The 18500-nt window shown below is 38.7% G+C and overlaps 1 protein-coding gene across 3 annotated transcripts in view; it reads left to right on the top strand.

Moving 5' to 3' along the window:
• SCML2 (Scm polycomb group protein like 2) overlaps positions 1–18500 on the top strand; it is a 110686-nt gene that overhangs the window by 32243 nt on the left and 59943 nt on the right. For all 3 annotated transcript variants that reach the window (XM_012784700.3, XM_012784702.3, XM_075999088.1), the window contains 4 exons: positions 3079–3147; positions 7889–7959; positions 8794–9028; positions 10702–10790. In XM_012784700.3, coding sequence (XP_012640154.2) covers positions 3079–3147; positions 7889–7959; positions 8794–9028; positions 10702–10790 — 464 coding nt within the window. The remainder of the gene's footprint in view (positions 1–3078; positions 3148–7888; positions 7960–8793; positions 9029–10701; positions 10791–18500) is intronic.

The following is an 18500-nucleotide window of genomic DNA, read 5'->3' as shown; positions in this document are numbered from 1 at the left end:
GGGCTGGAATGGTCCCGCTCAGCCAGAAAGTCTGGGTGTGGGGGTGGGGCTGTCTGAGACCCGCAGTCTGGAGCGGGCCTCGCTTCTTTCCACCCTCCCCAACTCCGCAGCTACTCCTGGGCCTCTGCCAGCAGGCCAGACCACAAGCCACCAGGCCTCCCCAGACTGTGATGCCGGTGGGGAGGTTCCCTGCACAGGAACGCCACCTGGGTTGGGCGCACGGCCTCCTCCTGGGAGGAGGGTTGCCCTCTAGGACGCCTATCCGCCCCTGGAGGCACACACACCTCAGTAGTCTGTTCAGGTATAACCCTTCTGTGCCCCGGGCAATGCTAGCCCTTGGTTCAGGGGATCTGGTCTGCAGGTCCGACCTCTGGGTCCCAGAGTTCAAACTGTATGCCACCAGGGGAGGATTTCCGGTCGCAATTCACTCACAGGGAGCCCAAGCTAGGTGTATGTCTCTCAGCCTCTGAGTCGGCACCATTCTCCTGTAACACTGTGCCAGCAGCTCTTGGGAGGGCGGGCGGGTAGGCAGCTCACACTCTGAGTTCCCCTGAGTCAGCTGTAGGGTCCCAAAAGGGAAGGTCCCATTTCCTGGAGGTGCCTCTGGCTGGTGGCTGTATTGTCTCTCTGGGCAGCCGCGGGTAGGGTCGGTCGAGGGGAGGAGGAGGCAATATGGCGCCTGCCGCGCGGCTCGGGTCTGTGCACTGGGAGGTGCCCGGAGGATGTTGGGAACCTGGTGCCACGTCTGCTACAGACTCACCGCTGGCTGGCGACGGCGGTCTCTGGGCTGTTGTCCGCAGGTCTCTCCACCCGCTGGGGAGCCCACCAGCAGTCCCAAATGCAGGGGAGGGGAAACAGCATGTCCACCTACCCTTGCTGCTTGTCTCCAGGCTGCTCCGGTGGTCTCAGCCTCCAGTTCTCCTCCACAGCCTCCTCCCGTGTAGTCTCCAGGGGTCTCAGATACCCCTCCTTCCGGCCCTCGTCCGCTGTATGCTCGTCTTCTTGCTTCTTTCCTCTAATTTCTGCTAGAATCTGTCTTTTCTGCAGAGACACTCTGTCTGGCAGTGTTATTCGTCTGCCATCTTGCTCCACCCCCCAGATCTGTTACCTTGAATGGCATTATTCTTAGATCCTTCTTTAAAAATGTTGCCACCTGACAATTAAAGCATCAATAAGGGCAAAACAGCAATGGATGGAAAAATATCAAATATGTTTAAATCCATGAGTTCTTAATGATACTAAAAACCAAAACAAAACTTATTTGGAATCAGTGGAGAATGCTAGAGATCCAACTCATCATCTTGAAAACCAGAAAATAAAGAAAAGAATAAAGCATTGATTGTGACATTCTTGTGTGATCTGTACCTTGGGGTAACTGAATGGTCAAAAGAGGGGAGATTTCTCTCTATAGAAGTTTCCTAGTTAATAAAGACTGATTGAATTAGAATACCTCCATGTTGCAATCACTAATAAACTAATTGATCTAGGAAATAGCCATCATAACTGTTCACATCACAAAAAGAGAGAGAAATATTAGGAGCTTCCTGTGAGAAATACACAGAACTGCTTATGAAGTCATCTTATCTTCTCCTCTCCCCCCAAAAGCCAAACTTAAATCTGATTAAACTCTTCTGGATTTAAATACTAATGCCAATTTAGAGAAAATATAGGAATCAGAGGAACCCAATACTATGGGGGAAGAGTCACCAAAATCCAGACTAGAAAATTCTAAAAGGACTAACTAACTGGTATTATTAGCAGAAATAATGTAAGGGGAAGGAAAAAAAATAGGAGGAGGGCGAGGAGCCTATAGATCAGGTGTCCTCAAACTATGGCCTGCAGGCCACATGCGGCCTGCCGAGGACATTTATGCAGCCCACTGGGTGCCACCGCTGCCTGTCCTGCTTTAGCAGTCGACTCGTCCTGGGCCCACAGTGCGTATGTGTGGAATGTGCGCCACACTCTCCAACGGTCTGAGGGACAGTGAACTGGCCCTCTGTTTAAAAAGTTTGAGGACCCCTGCTATAGATCAAAAGAGACATAAGAAGCTGGGTGCAGTGGCTCACGCCTGTAATTTCAGCACTTTGTGAGGCTGAGGTGTGAGGATAGCTTGAGGCCAGGAGTTCGAGACCAACCTGAGCAACATGGGGAGACCCCATCTCTACAAAAAATTGTAATGTTAACCATATGTGTAGCACGCTACTGTAGTCCCAGATACTTGGGAGGCTGAGGCAGGAGGATCGCTTGAGCCCAAGAGGTTGAGGTTATAGTGAGCTGTGATGATGCTACTGGATACTAGCTCAGGCAACAGAGTGAGAACCTGTCTCAAAAAAAAGGGACATATCAACCATTGCTATGTGTAGAATTTATTTGGGTCCTGATTCAGATAGACACATTTAAAACAATTAAGACAATTGGGGAGCTATGAACATTGGTTATTTTTGATGCTAAGGAATTATAGTTAATTTTTAGATGTAATAAAAATATTATGCTTAATTAAAAAAAATAAGTCCATTTAGAGATACAAACAGTGATATATGTGGATTTAGATTTGGTGCAGTCACAAGGTCCACTGTTATTTGAGTTCTTTAGCTTAGCACCGAGAAAAAAAGCTCTTGCCTGGCCCATTGAATTACATTGTATTCTAGCTTCCCTGTTATGTTTGGAACTCTAAAAAGCATCTATTTTATTTCTAGGACATACCAATGTAAACATCGTAAAGATCAGCTCATTTTGGTTTATTGATGTATTCATTGAACAAATGCTTGAGGGTGTTCTGCATGCCAGGTGCTATACTAAGCACTTGATTATACAGCACTAAGCAAGACAGACAAAATAAATCCTGCCCCTTTTTGGAGATTTAAGTAGAATGAGATATATGATAAATAAAATAAATGAGCAAATTATGAAGTCCATAGTATATTAGAAACTAAGTCCTATATAGAAAATAAGGATATTAATTATAAAATTAAAACTGACTCCTATTAAAAATAGTTTTAGTTTATAGTTTTTCAAAGTGTTCTTTTCACATTATTGCTTTGGCCTCCCAATATTGCTGACTACTTTCTTTTTTATTAGGTTCAATGGATGTCAAAAAGGAGAATCAAGAGAAAACTCCTCAGTCAAGCACATCTTCTGTGCAAAAGGGTAGGTTTTAAAGTAGTTTGATACAACATATATTTTTTCTCAGTCAGTGTTTAAAATGAACTCTTTTCTCATTGTCTTTGATATAGTCCATGTACAGTAAACTCCTGTACATATAAAATCTAAACAATAAAAAATGTAAAAAACTTGTGTTTTATTTTGAAAATTTTATTTTGGTTTTACTTAGAGGTAAATTGGTATGGATTAACTAAAAAGATAACTTTGTGGATTTCAGTGCAAATTTTGCCAAATTATAGGTCTCTAGTTACTAGTTACCATGTATTACCAATTTAAAATAATTTAATTATTATTAAAAACCCTTTTATTTTAACCTTAGAGTCAATGTGAAAGTCTTTTTTTCATGGTCAAAAGACAGTTCAGTGGTAACAAGCTTAGGCATTGGGGGTTCTGATAGACCTGTTCTAGAATTCTGGCCTCACTGCTGACTGGCTGTGTGACTTTGGGCAAATTACTCAATGTCTCTCAGACTCTTTTTTTCTTCTCTGTAGCACAGGGATAATAATATTACTTACCTTGTGGTACTATTGGAATTAAAAAAGGAAAATGCATGTGAATCACCTAATATAATGCCTAGGCATATAGTAAAATGTTCAGTAAATGTTAACTTTATTAACCCTGAATTATTATTCATGTTTAAGTTCCTTATCATGAACAGCATGTATAGAATACTGCATCAGAGACATTTTGGAGATAGACTCTGACACATTGGCCCTCTTTTAATGAAAATGAGAAAAGTCATACGTACACAAAAGGCATGAAAAAATACCATAGCAAACTATTGTTTTACCAGCGATTTCCAGAGATTTCTTGTCCCTTGTCTTTCTCTTGTACCAGCCCTGCCAGCCCCAATCCCAGAGCAGTTCACCCCATGAAGTTCTGTTCCTATGGAGGTAATAATCCCAATGGAATCATTGCCTCTCACTGTAGCTGGGTCCTTAGTACTCCCTTAGCTCTCTTTCCCATTGGCCTTATTTGTTCTTCACCTCTTCCCTCCAATCCCCCAAACCCTCTGAGGAATAGAGGCTATTAAGTTAGAATGTTCTTTCTCATCCCCACAAATTCCTCTCCATCTGTTTATTTAAATATAAAAGCTTTACTGAGATGTAATTCACTTATACAATTCACCCAATTAAAGTGTACAATTCAGTGGTTTTCAGTATGTTCAGAGAGTTGTGCAACCATCATCCCAATCAATTTTCATCCCCCTAAAAGGAGACCCTGTACCTGTTGGCAGTCACTCCTCATTTTCTCCCAAAACCTCCCTTCCCCCAGCTTTAGGTGACCACTGATCTACTTTCTTTCTGTCTCTATAGATTTGCCTATTCTGAACATTTCATATAAATAAGTTAAAGTATATACTTAAAGGTAGAAACTAGTAACTTTTCAAAATTCTCAAAACTTTTGATTAAAAAAATGAGATTACTTAATCAAATTGACAGCTATCTGCAGATGTTTCTCAGGGCCTGGAACCTAACATCTCATCTTAGAAATTGGTGAGTGACTGCTAGAAGAGAAGATCCAAGAGAGCCAGGATTTCTTAATCTATTTTATTAACTGATACAGTACCTAGAAGAGTGGCTGGGACATACTGACAACCTACTATAGGAATCCAGTCATGAACATGACAAACATGATTCCTGCCCTCTTTAAGCTTAGGTGGCAAGATAGACATTAAAGTAATGCCTAATTATCACTGTGATAAATACTGTGAACTAGGTTGGGCAGGGTGGCTCATGCCTATAGTCCTTGCACTCAGTGAGGCCGAGGTGAGGATCACTTGAGCTCAGGAGTTCAAGACCAGCCTGAGCAAGAGCGAGACCCTGTCTCTACTAAAAATAGAAAAAAATTAGCCAGCTGTGTTGGTACGTGCCTGTAGTCCCAGCTACTAGGGAGGCTGAGGCAGTAGGATCTCTTGAGCCCAGGAGTTTGAGGTTTGCAGTGAGTTACAATGACGCCACTGTACTCTAGCCAGTGCAACAGAGCAAGACTCTATTTCCAAATATATATATATATACACACACACACACACACACACACTTTGAAGTAGTGGATATTGATCATTCAGCTGAGAAGCTTCAGATATTTTGCCCATCTTCATATAGTTTGTGAATCCAGGCCTAGCACTGCTGGAAGACAGATTCTGATTTACTCTGGAGAAGACCAGGGAGACTCATATAAATTATAATTAGTGCTAAAAGGTGTTGGAGCTAATGTATGGACTAGAATAGAGTACAAGTCAAACAAGAAGAGGGACCATGGGCATGTGCAAATAACAGTGAGATCACAAGGTTATGTATTTACACCTGGGCATCTTTTCTGAGCGAGAATACCCTCTCCCCCAATCTTTCAGTGAGGATATGATGCAGAGGCAGACTGGGACCTCAGGCTTAGCTAAAACTTTCTATTTTGGCTCTGGTTGGGTATTCTAGCTGTGGTATTGATATAGATGGTTCAGATATAAATTAGTAAAGCCTGGAGCTGTGTGTGTTTCCCTTATGCTATTGATAGGGTATCAGCACATGGGCAGCTAAGATCAGTTTTTATCAAGGCAGACTAAAAATTTTGCCTTATGAAAAAAAAAATTAAAGCTCCAAATGGCAAATGTTACGTATTATCATTAGCAATTTGATAGAAAATGATCATATTACAGAGTACTAATAATAAGGATTTGTTAACTCATATTATAGCTCATTCAGATAGAAATGGTGGTATAATATTTTTAAAAATTTGTGTTAGGGAGATGGATTAACTATGTTCAATGTCGTTGAAAAATTTTCCAAATGTCACTGGTTTAAGGAAGAATGTTGTTCTTTGGGGTATAAATGTGAAATGGTTTTAGTTTTCCATTGTTTTCAACTTACAGTCCTTTCCTCTGGGGTGTCAGCTCCTTACTGACAATCCTAGTCAGATTTTTTCTCCCATTTGTGTTTTGTTTTGTTCTGTTCTTTTGTAATGCTCTCTAAGATCATATGATGGTAGAGCTTCATTCATTTAGAACCTTAGATCTCCTGATTGTCAGGTTATTGCTGTGAGGGGAGGTCACTGAAACATCTGTTCAGTTTAATTTTGGAGCCATGGATCTCAGTTTTCACTTTTGAAAAAGCTATCCAGTATTCATAGATTTAGGTAAAACTATAATGTTTAGTTTTATAATATACCATTTATTGAGTGACTTAGATATATTCCATTTTAATTCTCAAAATACCTAGTGTCATATATATTACTTTTCCTATTTTATAGATGAAGGAACTGAGGCTGAAAAAGTGAAATGACTTGTTCCCACATAGCTAATAAGTAGAGCTAGTAGAGTAGGGTCACATAGCTAATAAGAAGTAGAGCCACACTAGAAATGAAATCGGTAGGTCTGACTCCAAAGCCCATATTCTTTTCATTCTGATGCCTGACTTTCAACACTGTGGGTAGTGCTTGCTTCAGATCATCTGGAAGCAGAATCAAATCTAGTAATTTTTTAATGAAACAATGTCTTATATTTGTTGTTAAAAAAAAGTGAGATGCACAATGTTACATAAGACGTGCTTAATACCATATATGCATACACATATAAATACATACGTAATGGTGGTACACGGAATCTGGTTCATATCAGTTTAGGACAGGGAATTGTGCACAACTCTTCCCAACTTCGTGGTTGGTGGCTTCACCTTGCAGTCAGCTGTGGTGGTAGTATTTACACTATAGAAATCTGTAAACACTATCATTCAGGTTTTTTGTTGTATTTTCCAGAAAGCTAGTTGTTAAACATTTATCAGTACTCTAGTTTTTTTTAGGGGAGGGGGTTTATTTGTAAATGTAAGAGTAATATCCTTTAAAGGATATAAGAAGCTGGTAATGTAGATTACTCCAAGAATGAGAACTGTCAACCCCAATATTTTTATAGGGAGAAAACTTAACAAATATGTAGAAAAACCTCATGGTTGATGAGAATAAACTTCATATGAATTAATAGTACCTTCAGTACTACTGTCAACTCTTTTTCTCAGTGTCTTGACAGTTTGGCTGGCAGAGTGAATTGTTCAGGCCAGGCAATGTACTCCACTTTCTGATCTTCTTCTTTAGCATTATAATATATCATGAAGATTAAGTGAGAAAGGACACCAAGAGTTTGTAGAAAATGTAGATCACTAAAATAATTTGTATCAGTGACTGTACTGACAACTGGTTAATGGCTTTGTTCCACCACCATCTTCTTGACACTCTGAATGGAGATCTGATGGTCCATTGAGAAACTACTCTGGTTCTCAGATTTTTTCTTTCCATAAAGTAGTGCAGGAGTTAAATGCTATTTAGACTATAACACCTAAACATCTTTAGCTGTCCATGAACAACAAAGAAGCACTTTCACGTTAATGGGATGAAATGGTGAAAACACATTTCTCAAATAAATTTATATTACAGACAGATAGACTCTGCTATTACTTTATAAAAATTCCTTTATTTCTAGCATTCACATTTTTAGAATCACTAAGCTGTAGTCCTCATTACATTGAGAGGATCTGGATTATAATTTATATCAGAGCCATTATTAGGAAGTTGTCTTACTTTATATTTTCATGGTGATAATCAAATGTAGATTGGGAAGTTTGAATCTGCTCTTTAGTAAGTATTCTTTTTAAGTGGTATGGAACTAAAACCCATTTTATTCTTGAAAGGTAGTATTTATATATACTAAAACACACCTATTTTGTACATGTGCTTTTTCCAGATGATTTCCACTGGGACAGGTATTTGAAAGAAACTGGATCTTTAAGTGCTCCTTCAGAATGCTTCAGACAGGTATGCCAAAATTCTGTAGATGTTGTATATATTAATATAAACTGTTAACTTGTTGGAGAGTGTTTGTGTGATTGAATGTTAGGTTCTGGTAGTGTGAGGAGATAGTGAGATTGTAGTACTGCCACTTAGGAGCCAGATGGTCTCTTTGTGTTCATTCATTAAGAACTTACTCTTTGTCAGGTATACTAAGTCTTTATGATTTCCCATCTAAGGGAAAGATAGACATGTAAAGAAAGAAATATGAGAAGCATGATAACTCTATACTGGGAGAGCTCATAGAAGAGGTGCTATATGGGATGGTTGGAATGAGGGGAAGGATATTCCGGGCAGAGAGAACATCCAAAGCCAAGGCACATGGGTGTGAAAGAATCTGAGTGTTGGAGGGATGGCACGAGGAGGCTAGAGCACAAAGTAGATAGAGGCAATAATGTGGGAATAAGGTTAAAGGTGTGGGGGTATTTCAACTGTGCAGAGGAGTTGGACTGTATCATAGGTAGTGGTGAGCTGCTGGTTGATTTATTTCAAGGGGAGTGGCCTAATCAGATTCTTATTTAGAAAGCCACTCAGGATGCATTTTAGAGGTTGTATTTGGGTTACCTAGAAGTGGACAGATGAATGAGACCAGCAGTGGACAGTGTTTTTATGCTACATATCAAGCCAAGGAGAGAGTTTGGAGAAGGTCTTTTCCTTGATCCTTATGGCTCTGACCTCGCTCATCATCTGCTGTGACTATTACTTAAAATGTTCCTCAGGTATTCTGGTAACATAACTGACCATGTGTTTTTTCCTATAGTTGATACATTTTAACAAAATTTTATTTATATATATATATAGTCTAAGATTCCACCAGCTAATGACTTCAAAGTTGGTATGAAATTGGAAGCCCGTGACCCTCGCAATATTACTTCAGTATGTATTGCTACGGTTATTGGAATTACTGGGGCCAGATTACGTTTACGGCTAGATGGTAGTGACAATAGAAATGATTTTTGGAGGCTTGTTGATTCCCCGGATATACAGCCTGTTGGGACATGTGAAAAGGAAGGAGACTTACTTCAACCTCCACTGGGTAAGAATAAACAGTTTTTAAAATAATATACTCTTATTAATATGATATTCAATAGAAACAGTTTTTAGTGGCCTTTAAAAATCTCTTAGGCATTCTTGAAAATAGTAGATGGTCAGATGGTTACTGTGGAGAATGTATGATGAGTGAGGAACTCAGTACCATCTGTTGTGGAGTTGTGCTTAAGTACATGTTTGGCATATGTGTGCTGAAGGTTCTCCACTCCAGGGCAAGACTCATGCTAAGTCTTCAAACTTGAGGTGTGAGAAACAGCTCTATTAGATCACACATACAGATTCAGAAATCCTGCTGGGGAAGAAGTTTGTAGCAATTGATAAAAGTCACATCCTCTCTTGATATTGTCCATTGAGCCATTCAGCATTTTTGGTATGGGGGTGTACATAGGGGAAGGGTGTGATTCCACATTCAGGTTCCCCTTTCAAACTTGGGAATTTCATCCTACTTATGGTGGGAAGGAACTAGAGTGAGTAGATAGGAGTCAGTAGTTTAGGTCTTTGAAGAGGAAAAGAAAATGGAACTTTTAGCAAAGGTTTTAAGGTACAAAATATGTACACTCAATTTTGGCCAAGTTTTTTTTTTTTTTTTTTTTTTGAGATAGAGTCTCACTTTCTTGCCCAGGCTAGAGTGATTGCATGGCATCAGCCTAGCTCACAGCAACCTCAAACTCCTGGGCTCAAGCAATCCTCCTGCCTCAGCCTCCCAAGTAGCTGGGACTCCAGGCATGCGCCACCGTGCTTGGCTAATTTTTTGTATATATATTTTTAGTTGGTCAATTAATTTCTTTCTATTTTTAGTAGAGACGGGGGTCTCACTCTTGCTCAGGCTGGTTTCGAACTCCTGACCTTGAGTGATCCACCTGCCTTGGCCTCCCAGAGTGCTAGGATTACAGGCGTGAGCTACCACGCTCAGCCTTTTTCCCCTAACATTTTATGAAAAATCTCAACATAAAAATGGTGAAAGAATTTTGCAGTGAATACCCACATACCTACTGTCTAGATTCTACTATTATCATTTTACTATACTTGCTTTATCACTTATCTATCCATCTATCTGCCCTTCTGTCGATTCATCAATCCATCTGATTTTTAAATGCATTTCAAAGTAAGTTATTGACGTCAGTGTACTTTCTCTACATACTTTAGCATGTATATCGTTAACTGGAGCAAGTATTTATAGTTTTTGTCTTTTGAGGTAAAATTACATACAATGAAATGCACAGTTTTATGTGCACAGAAAACTGTCTTTCTGAAACGAAAGAAGCCTGGGGCTCTGAAGAAAAAGGAGCTAGAAGTCTTTTGCAACTTTGCCCCTGCTTATGTGTTGTTGGTAGGATGGAAGCTCTCTTGGGCTCTGGCTTGGATGACCCCCAGTAAATTGGCCCATTCCCAACATATACATGTTTGTTGGGGAATCCTAGCCAGTGGCTTCTCTTAAAATGACAGTTTCTACCTCACTGTAGCATTGTTGCCAGACAGTACAGTGGGGGCTGTAGCAATGAGAGGAAGGTGCATCTGTTCCTCTTGCCCAGGTCTCAAGTTCTTAGATAAGAAAGTCATTCTCTCAAGAATGGTGAATAAAACCTATTTTTACACCAACTTGCTATGTAGTATTGTAGGGAAGCTTTTTCATGATATCTAATTTATTTTATAAAATAGGATACCAAATGAATACATCATCTTGGCCAATGTTTCTGTTACGAACATTAAATGGATCTGAAATGGCACCTGCAACCTTGTTCAAAAAGGTAAGAAAGATGTTATAAAAAGCTTCCATCAGCTGGGCTGTGATTTTATTGTTTTAATGGGAATGCTTAAATGCTTTGTCTTCTCTGACATGGAAAAGCAAAAATGTTTTTTTAAATTACTGGATTGGCAAGTGTAGTAGTTTGCTAGGGTTGCCATAACAAAGTGCCACAGATTGGGTGGCTTAAACAACGGAAATTTATTTTCTCATAGTTCTGGAGGCTAGAAGTCCAAGATCAAGGTGCCCTCATGGTTGGTTTCTGATGAGGCTTCTCTATTTGGCTTGCAGATGGCCACCTTCTTGCTATGTCCTCACATGGCCTCTTCTCTGTCCATGCACATCCCTGGTATCTCTTCCTCTTCTTATAAGGACACCAGTCCTATTGGATTAGGGCCCCTACCCTTATGACCTCACTTAACCTTTATTTCTTAAAGGCCCTATTTCCAAATACACGTTGGAGGTTAGTGCTTCAACATAAAAATTTGGGGAGGACACAATTCAGTCCATAACAGTAGCTTAAACAACAGAAATTTATTTTCTCACAGTTGTGAAGACTAGAAATCTCAGATCAAGGTGTGAGCAGGGTTGGTTTCTTTTGAGGCCTCTCTTCTTTGCTTGTAGATGTCTTATCTTCTCCCTATGTTTTCATGTGGTCTGTATGTCTGTGTCCTAATTTTGTCCTCTTATGTCAGTCATATTGGATTAGGGCCCCCCCAATGACCTCATTTTAACTTAATTACCTCTTTTAAGACCCTATGTCCAAATACAGTCACATTCTGAGATACTGGGGGTTAGGGCATCACCATGTGAATTTTGAGGATGACACAATTCAACCCTTAATAGCAAATCATAAAAAGTCTCAATTATGATCATTCACTAGTCCAGTTGAATTAGTAACCACCTTCTTGACCTTAGATATGAAAGGAGTACTCTACTGGAAGCAAATATTCATTGCTACATTTTACTTACCTTTAGAAGTGAAGCTTCCCTTCATTTGACTATATTACTCATCCCTTTGATATTGGAGAAAATTATCATAGGCCAGAAAACTATTTGAAAGTTACTTGGAGACATTTGGTTTCAGAAGTAAAGAATTTGTTATAAGGCAATACTTGTTATATAAAAAAGAGGAAAAATTCCAAAAATAGTTTATGTTCTTGAGCATATGGTGAAAAGTTAAGAAACAATGATTTAAAGCCATGTTTTAGTTAAATTATGGGTTAAAATATTTCTTTCTCACCCTCTCTACTGATTGTTTTATCAGTCACTTAAATTTTATTATAAATTCATACTGGGGATGGTAATAATTGATTATAGTTTTTAAAAACTTTTGAAGATTGAAGACAAGGATGTGAAACATCAAGTAGTAGTATGTATTAATCAGAATTGATTTATCCCCTCCCTAAGGATGGATGATTAGGTTGTCTGCATATTCTTGTTATATATATGAGTTCTATAGTGAACATTCTTATATAGAGCTGTGTACAAAAGTGTGAATGGCTATGTTCTTAGAACTAGAATTGCTGGTTCAAAGGGATGTATGTTTTAAGTGTTGATGTATACCATTAAATTGCATCCTGAAAGGGTGTTCCAAGCTGTGCTCCATCATTAGTATATAGACATGTTTGTATTCCTACATCTTCACTAACATTGAATATTATCCATCTTTTAAAATTCTGTGAATCTTTTGGGGGGTGGTGAAGATGGGGGTGGTATCCCATTGTTCTAATTTGCATTGCACTGATTACTAGTGAAATTGAGCTTTTTATATTTGTTTAATAGCATCTTGCTTTTTCTGTGAATTGTCTTTGCCTGTTTTTCTATTGGATTTCTTTTCTTCTTCTTAATGATGTGTGTGTGTGTGTTTCAACGAAGCTTGAAACTTGGTCAGGAACCATCTTAAATTCTCACTCCTCCTTGACTTTGGCCTCAGGATAGCCAATTAATTAGGAAGAGCCACCCACTTACCTCCCTAATTATTTCTTCTGTCTTTTCTTTCTAACCTTACCATCACTGCCCCTCATGGAGGCTGTCAACCTAAAATAACAACAGAAAATGAGACTCAGCAAAAAAACAAAAAAATGAGTTTATTTGGGAATGACTTGACAGGAGATTTGCAATCTGGGATATTGGAACTGTGATGGATGATAGGCATATCTGGGGAGGTTAAGGGAAGGGGAAGCTTTTGAAAGCAAAATGTGGAAGGTTACATAAGTTGTATTGAAACAATTATCCTCAGCTGTAAGGATCAATAACAAGAGTAGTGTTCAGGGTTGAACAGGCAGTTGCTGGACAGAAGTCTCTGCAGAGGATTCTTTGTGTAAGGTTGTGGTGGCCTATGTGCAAGGTCATGGTTTTCAGAGAGTCTTTGTAATAGTCTTTATCATAGGCATGTATGCATTAGAATCCCTCCTCTATGGTTACCTGACTCCATTTTGTTAGGGTTTGGCGTAAGTGATTCCATGTTGATTCTGACAACTTTCACAAGTCTTTCCTCTTGCCCAGACTGTTACACTAGTCTTTTAACTGCCTCTAAACTTCATTCTTACACAGAACTGCTAGAAATGTATATCTGACAAAAAAAAAAAGAAAAAAAAGAAAAACCTTACCACATAATTCTCCTGCTTAAAACTCTTTAAAAGTTCCTGGTCACACTCAGGATGAAGTGTAAATTTCTTAATATGGCCTGTTAGGTCCTGTGTGATCTGGTTTATGGCTGCCACTCCTTGCTTTGGATTTTATGTTCTAAATTGCTTATAATAGATACCTGTTCCTTTTTAGAGCTGTGCTTTGACTCATGCTTGTTTTTCCCTGGCTGACTTCTACTTTTTAAAGATTCAGGTCAGGCATTAAATCCTCTCAGATACCATGCCTAATTCTCCCTCTCCATTCTTACACATCTGTAGCCCCTTGTGCATATCTCAATGTTTGTATGTATTCGATTATATTATTATTTTCACTGTCTCTCTTGCTTCCTAGACTGAGAGTTCCTTTTGAGCAGTTAACATATCTTTGTATTTTCAGCACCTGTCTTAGTTCCTGGGCACATATTTATTTGTTAAATGAATGAAGAAGGATAGATAGGGAATACAGGAAGATGGCTACATATGGAAGGAGCAGCTGGGTTTTGTTTTAGACACATTGAGGCGAGGTGCTTCTGGGAAATTTGAGTAGGGATGACTACTAGTCTGTTGCAAGTAAAGGGTTTAGAACTTAGAAACAAAGTTTGTCTTGAGCATGTGGATTTGGAAGTTTTTAGCATAAATAGTAGTGATGGAATCCTTGAGCACGAATGAGCTAGAGAATGTATAGAAGGAAAGGAGAGGAATGTCAAGGTTCAAGCCTTGAGAAATACCCATCTACATTTATGGGGTGGGTAAAAGGATAGGAGCAGCCAGCCCTAGAAGTAGAGGGAGGAGGAAAACCAGAATTAACTGGTGTTATTGAACCCAGTGGAACAAAGACTTGCAAGGATTAGGGAGTGGTTAACAGTCACAAGTACAATTCAGAATTGTACAGTGCCTGGCCCATATCATGTACTTGAGAGAGATCAGTTAAGAGGAAAGCTGATTCTTAACTATTTGGTAGATACACAGTCTTCAGTTACATTAGCAAGTGCTAAAGTCCAGGTGAAAAGTGTCCTCAGAGCTAAATTTTTAATTTTGAGACTAGAATATTGATAGAGTTCATTCCCAATGACTTCAATTTACTGTTTCTGTAAATAGACCTCAAATTCCTATTTCTGTGAAAGGCTGGAGTGGGAGTCATACATAGATTGAATATATACTATGTTCTAACACTTAGGCAGTAAGCTTAATCACTAGGGGAGAAAGTTAACAAAATAATAAACAATATAATGAGGATACATCATTGATTTTAAGGAAAATTGTAAAGGTTTGGAGCAGCTTGTATGGGATGAGAGAGGGAATGTCTAAGGACAGAGGACAGTATTGTAGAGGGCTCAGCTAAGAATGAAAAGTAAAAGTGTTTGGCACCACATGCCATAAGCATGTGGGACTTTGGTCCAGCAGTGCTTACCAGCTTAGTATCAATAGGTGAAATGGATGGTGATATTGAACTAAGGTTTGGTAATGACAAGGGAATAAAATTGCTTTGGGGTTCTGAGAAGAAAGTAAGGAAATGCTGCTCTGTAACCTGGATGTGAAAGAGAATGTTAAAATGTTTGAGTGTTTGGTCCTCTTTTTTATTTATGTCAGTGGTTCTCAAGCAGGGGTGGAGAGGGTGGGCGATTTGCCCCCCACCCTCCAGGGACATTTGAAAGTGTCCGGGGACATGTGTGTTTGTTATAACTGTGTGTGTGTGAGGGGGTGCTACTGACATCTAGTGGGTAGAGACCAGGGTGCTGCTAAATATCCTACAGTACAGAACAGCCCCCCACAACAAAAAATGTTCTGGCCCCAAGTATCAATAGTGCCAAAGCTGAGAAATCCTATGCATCAATTCCTTGGTGATCTCATCTAGTTTTTTTTAATTTTAAATACAGTTTATATGCAAATGACTTTCAAATTTATATTTTCCAATCCAGACTTTTTACTCCCAAATCAGGCTTGTATATGTAGCTACCTACTCAGTATCTCCACTTGGATGTCTAATGGACATCTCAAATTGCTACCTCCCCATCTCAGGGTCAGGCAGCCGTCCTTCAGTTGCTCAAGTCACAGACCTTGGTGATTATTTCTTTCACACCCTACATCCAATCCATAAGGAAATCCTATCAACTCTTCCTTCAAAATATCCTCAGGTTCTTCATCCACAGGTTCAACCAACCTCGATTGAAAATATTTTAAAAAACCAATATAACAAAAAAAATATAAATTTTAAAAATACAGGATAACAGCTATTTACATAGCATTTATATTAGGTATTATAAGTAATCTAGAGATGATTTAAAGTATATGAGAGGATATGCATAGGTTATATGCAAATATTATGCCATTTTATATAAGGAACTTGAGCATCCTCAGATTTTGGTATCCTCAGGGGATCCTGGAAACCAGTTCCTTGTGGATACTGAGGAATGACTGTATATCCAAAATTTAGCCGCCACTTATCATCTCTGTTGCTATCGCTGTAGTATAAGCTGCCTTTATCTCTCACTTGGATTACTACATTAGCTTCCTCACTGGTCTCTTTATTTATAATAGTATTTGATAGTACAGCAGAGAAATTATAGTTAACAATAATTTATTGTTTATTTCAAAATAGCTAGAATTGTAATGTTCCCAACACAAATGTTTGAGGTGATGGATATCTCAATTACCCTGATTTGATCATTACACATTGTATATTAATACATATATCAAAATATCACATGTACCCCCAAGATATGTACAAATATTTTATATAAAAAAATATTTAGGCCGGGCGTGATGGCTCACGCCTGTAATCCTAGCACTCTGGGAGGCCGAGGCAGGCGGATACTTGAGGTCAGGAGTTCGGAACCAGCCTGAGCAAGAGCGAGACCCCGTCTCTACTATAAATAGAAAGAAATTAATTGGCCAACTAATATATATATAGAAAAAATGAGCTGGGCGTGGTGGCACATGCCTGTAGTCCCAGCTACTCAGGAGGCTGAGGCAGGAGGATTGCTTGAGCCCAGGAGCTTGAGGTTGCTGTGAGCTAGGCTGACGCCACGGCACTCACTCTAGCCTGGGCAACAAAGCCAGACTCTGTCTCAAAAAAAAAAAAAAAAAAAAAAAATTAAAAACAACTTTGTATCAGTACCTTTTGTGGACAGCAGAGGGAACCATTTTGCCAATTAACCTAAATCTGAAGATAGCTTGTTTTAAGATAAATCCCTTTCACTTCCTATGTTTGGGAAAAAATAGTAGTTCCTTTGATTTTTTTTTTAAATAAAAATTAGTTTCTTCCACAGCGCTGTTTATATTTACTTATATGATTATACTAATGTAAGTAAAGTTGATAGACTATTCATGAAATTTAGAAGAATTAATAAACATGAAAATCTTCAGAGAATAAATTTCATTTTGTCTGTAATCATTTTCTAGTTTTTGCCACTTGCCAGCTAATAGTGATATTGACGACATAATCATATTTGGATATATTTTTAGGTTATATATTTGACTCTTAAAATTAGTTCTATCTTTCTGCTCTTTCCTGTCTTTTAATTCTGTTTTGTAACAGAAAATATATATTGCCATTTGAACTTATTTTAGTCTGCTATATGACAGGGTAAGGTCCTGGTATCCTTATGTGTGCCTTGAACGTTTTCTTCATTCTCTGAGTGTCCAGGACAAATTTGTCAACTGCCATCATTATTCTTTGTTAAATCCTCCTTCCCTTTTTTCTTCTTCTCATATGTAGTGACAATTGACCTTTAGCCCCTTCATGTACTTCTGTTTCTTACTTACCAGCTATTTATTTATAAAATACTTTGATCTTTGATAAAGCTAACTTTTGACCTGCCAACTTTCAGGGTGTTTTTTTTAAGAATCAAATTAAGAATATATAATTAAAAGGACTTTGAAAGTTAATAATTAAGGAACTTTCAGATTGCAGTGCTGTAAAGGGTAACAACAGAAAAGTACAGGATGACCATTTCAAATGCCCCCTTAAAACCTATCTCATCATCCTAAAGAGGGTATTTGAAAAAGGAGCCAACCTACTAGATATATTTTAAAAATTGTCTTGGTGAAAGAATTGAGAACTTGTTTACTGTTCTCCCGTGATTCTTTAGTTCTTTCATTTTAAAAAATGCTTGATGTTGGGTACTGTGCTAGAAATAACAATATGAATAAGACATCATACCTACTTTTAAGATTTCTTAGTCTCATGGAGGAGCGAATACATTTTAAGAGTGGTATCACAATTTTGAGAGTGGCTGTGTTTGAGGTGGGCCTGGGAGTGGGCTGGGGTTGGTCAGGGAAGCATTCAAAGAGGCTAGGAGAGCTGGACTTTAAACTGGGTGATTTGGAGTTGGCCAGGCAGGTGATGGAGTAATGGTGTTCCAAGGAGGTGGCTCCAAGACAGACTGCCTAGTTTTAAAATCCAGCTCTGATTGGCAGGTAGCAGTTTTTGATTGGGTTGTGGGTAAGTGAAAGGGATGAGTCTAAGGCAATGGTTCTCAGCACATTAGAATCACCTGGGGGAATTAAAATGTGCTGAGACCCATGCCCACCTTAGACCAGTTCAATCAGTGTTGCTGCTGGTGTGGCCACAGGTGATTCTAATGTTCAGTAGGACTGAGAACTGGCTCATGACTATGTATTTCCAGGCATTTGTCTTGGGTGGATGGGTTGCTGTGATGGTGCCATTTACTAGTATGAAAAGCAGATTGAAAGAAAAGATATTGGTTGCTTTTAACCATAGCACTTAGGATTTCTAAGAATCCTGTTAGCATTTACATGTTTTAACTTTTTATGACTAAGGAATGTTTTTAAAATAATGGTTTCTGGATTGGATACAGTAAAAGACCCCAGGCTATATGACGTTCATATTCTTGTGTCTACATTTTATACTTTGAGTTTCTTTGAGGGTATTATCTGCTGCTCTTCCTTTTCTTTGGACTTCTCACCTTTCAAAATACCCTATAATTTACATATTTATTATGTTTGTCTGACTGTTTCTTCTAAAATTTCTTGTTAAGAGCTCTCACCTGCCCCCAATCATTACCACCACCACTAGAATGTAAACTCACCAGAACAGGATCTTTGATATTTTTCTTCACCAT

The sequence above is a fragment of the Microcebus murinus genome, chromosome X (genome assembly GCF_040939455.1).
Source record: "Microcebus murinus isolate Inina chromosome X, M.murinus_Inina_mat1.0, whole genome shotgun sequence".
NCBI classification, from domain to species: Eukaryota; Metazoa; Chordata; class Mammalia; order Primates; family Cheirogaleidae; genus Microcebus; species Microcebus murinus.
Note: the sequence above shows the minus strand (reverse complement) of the source record. Positions and strands in the feature narration are given on the sequence as shown.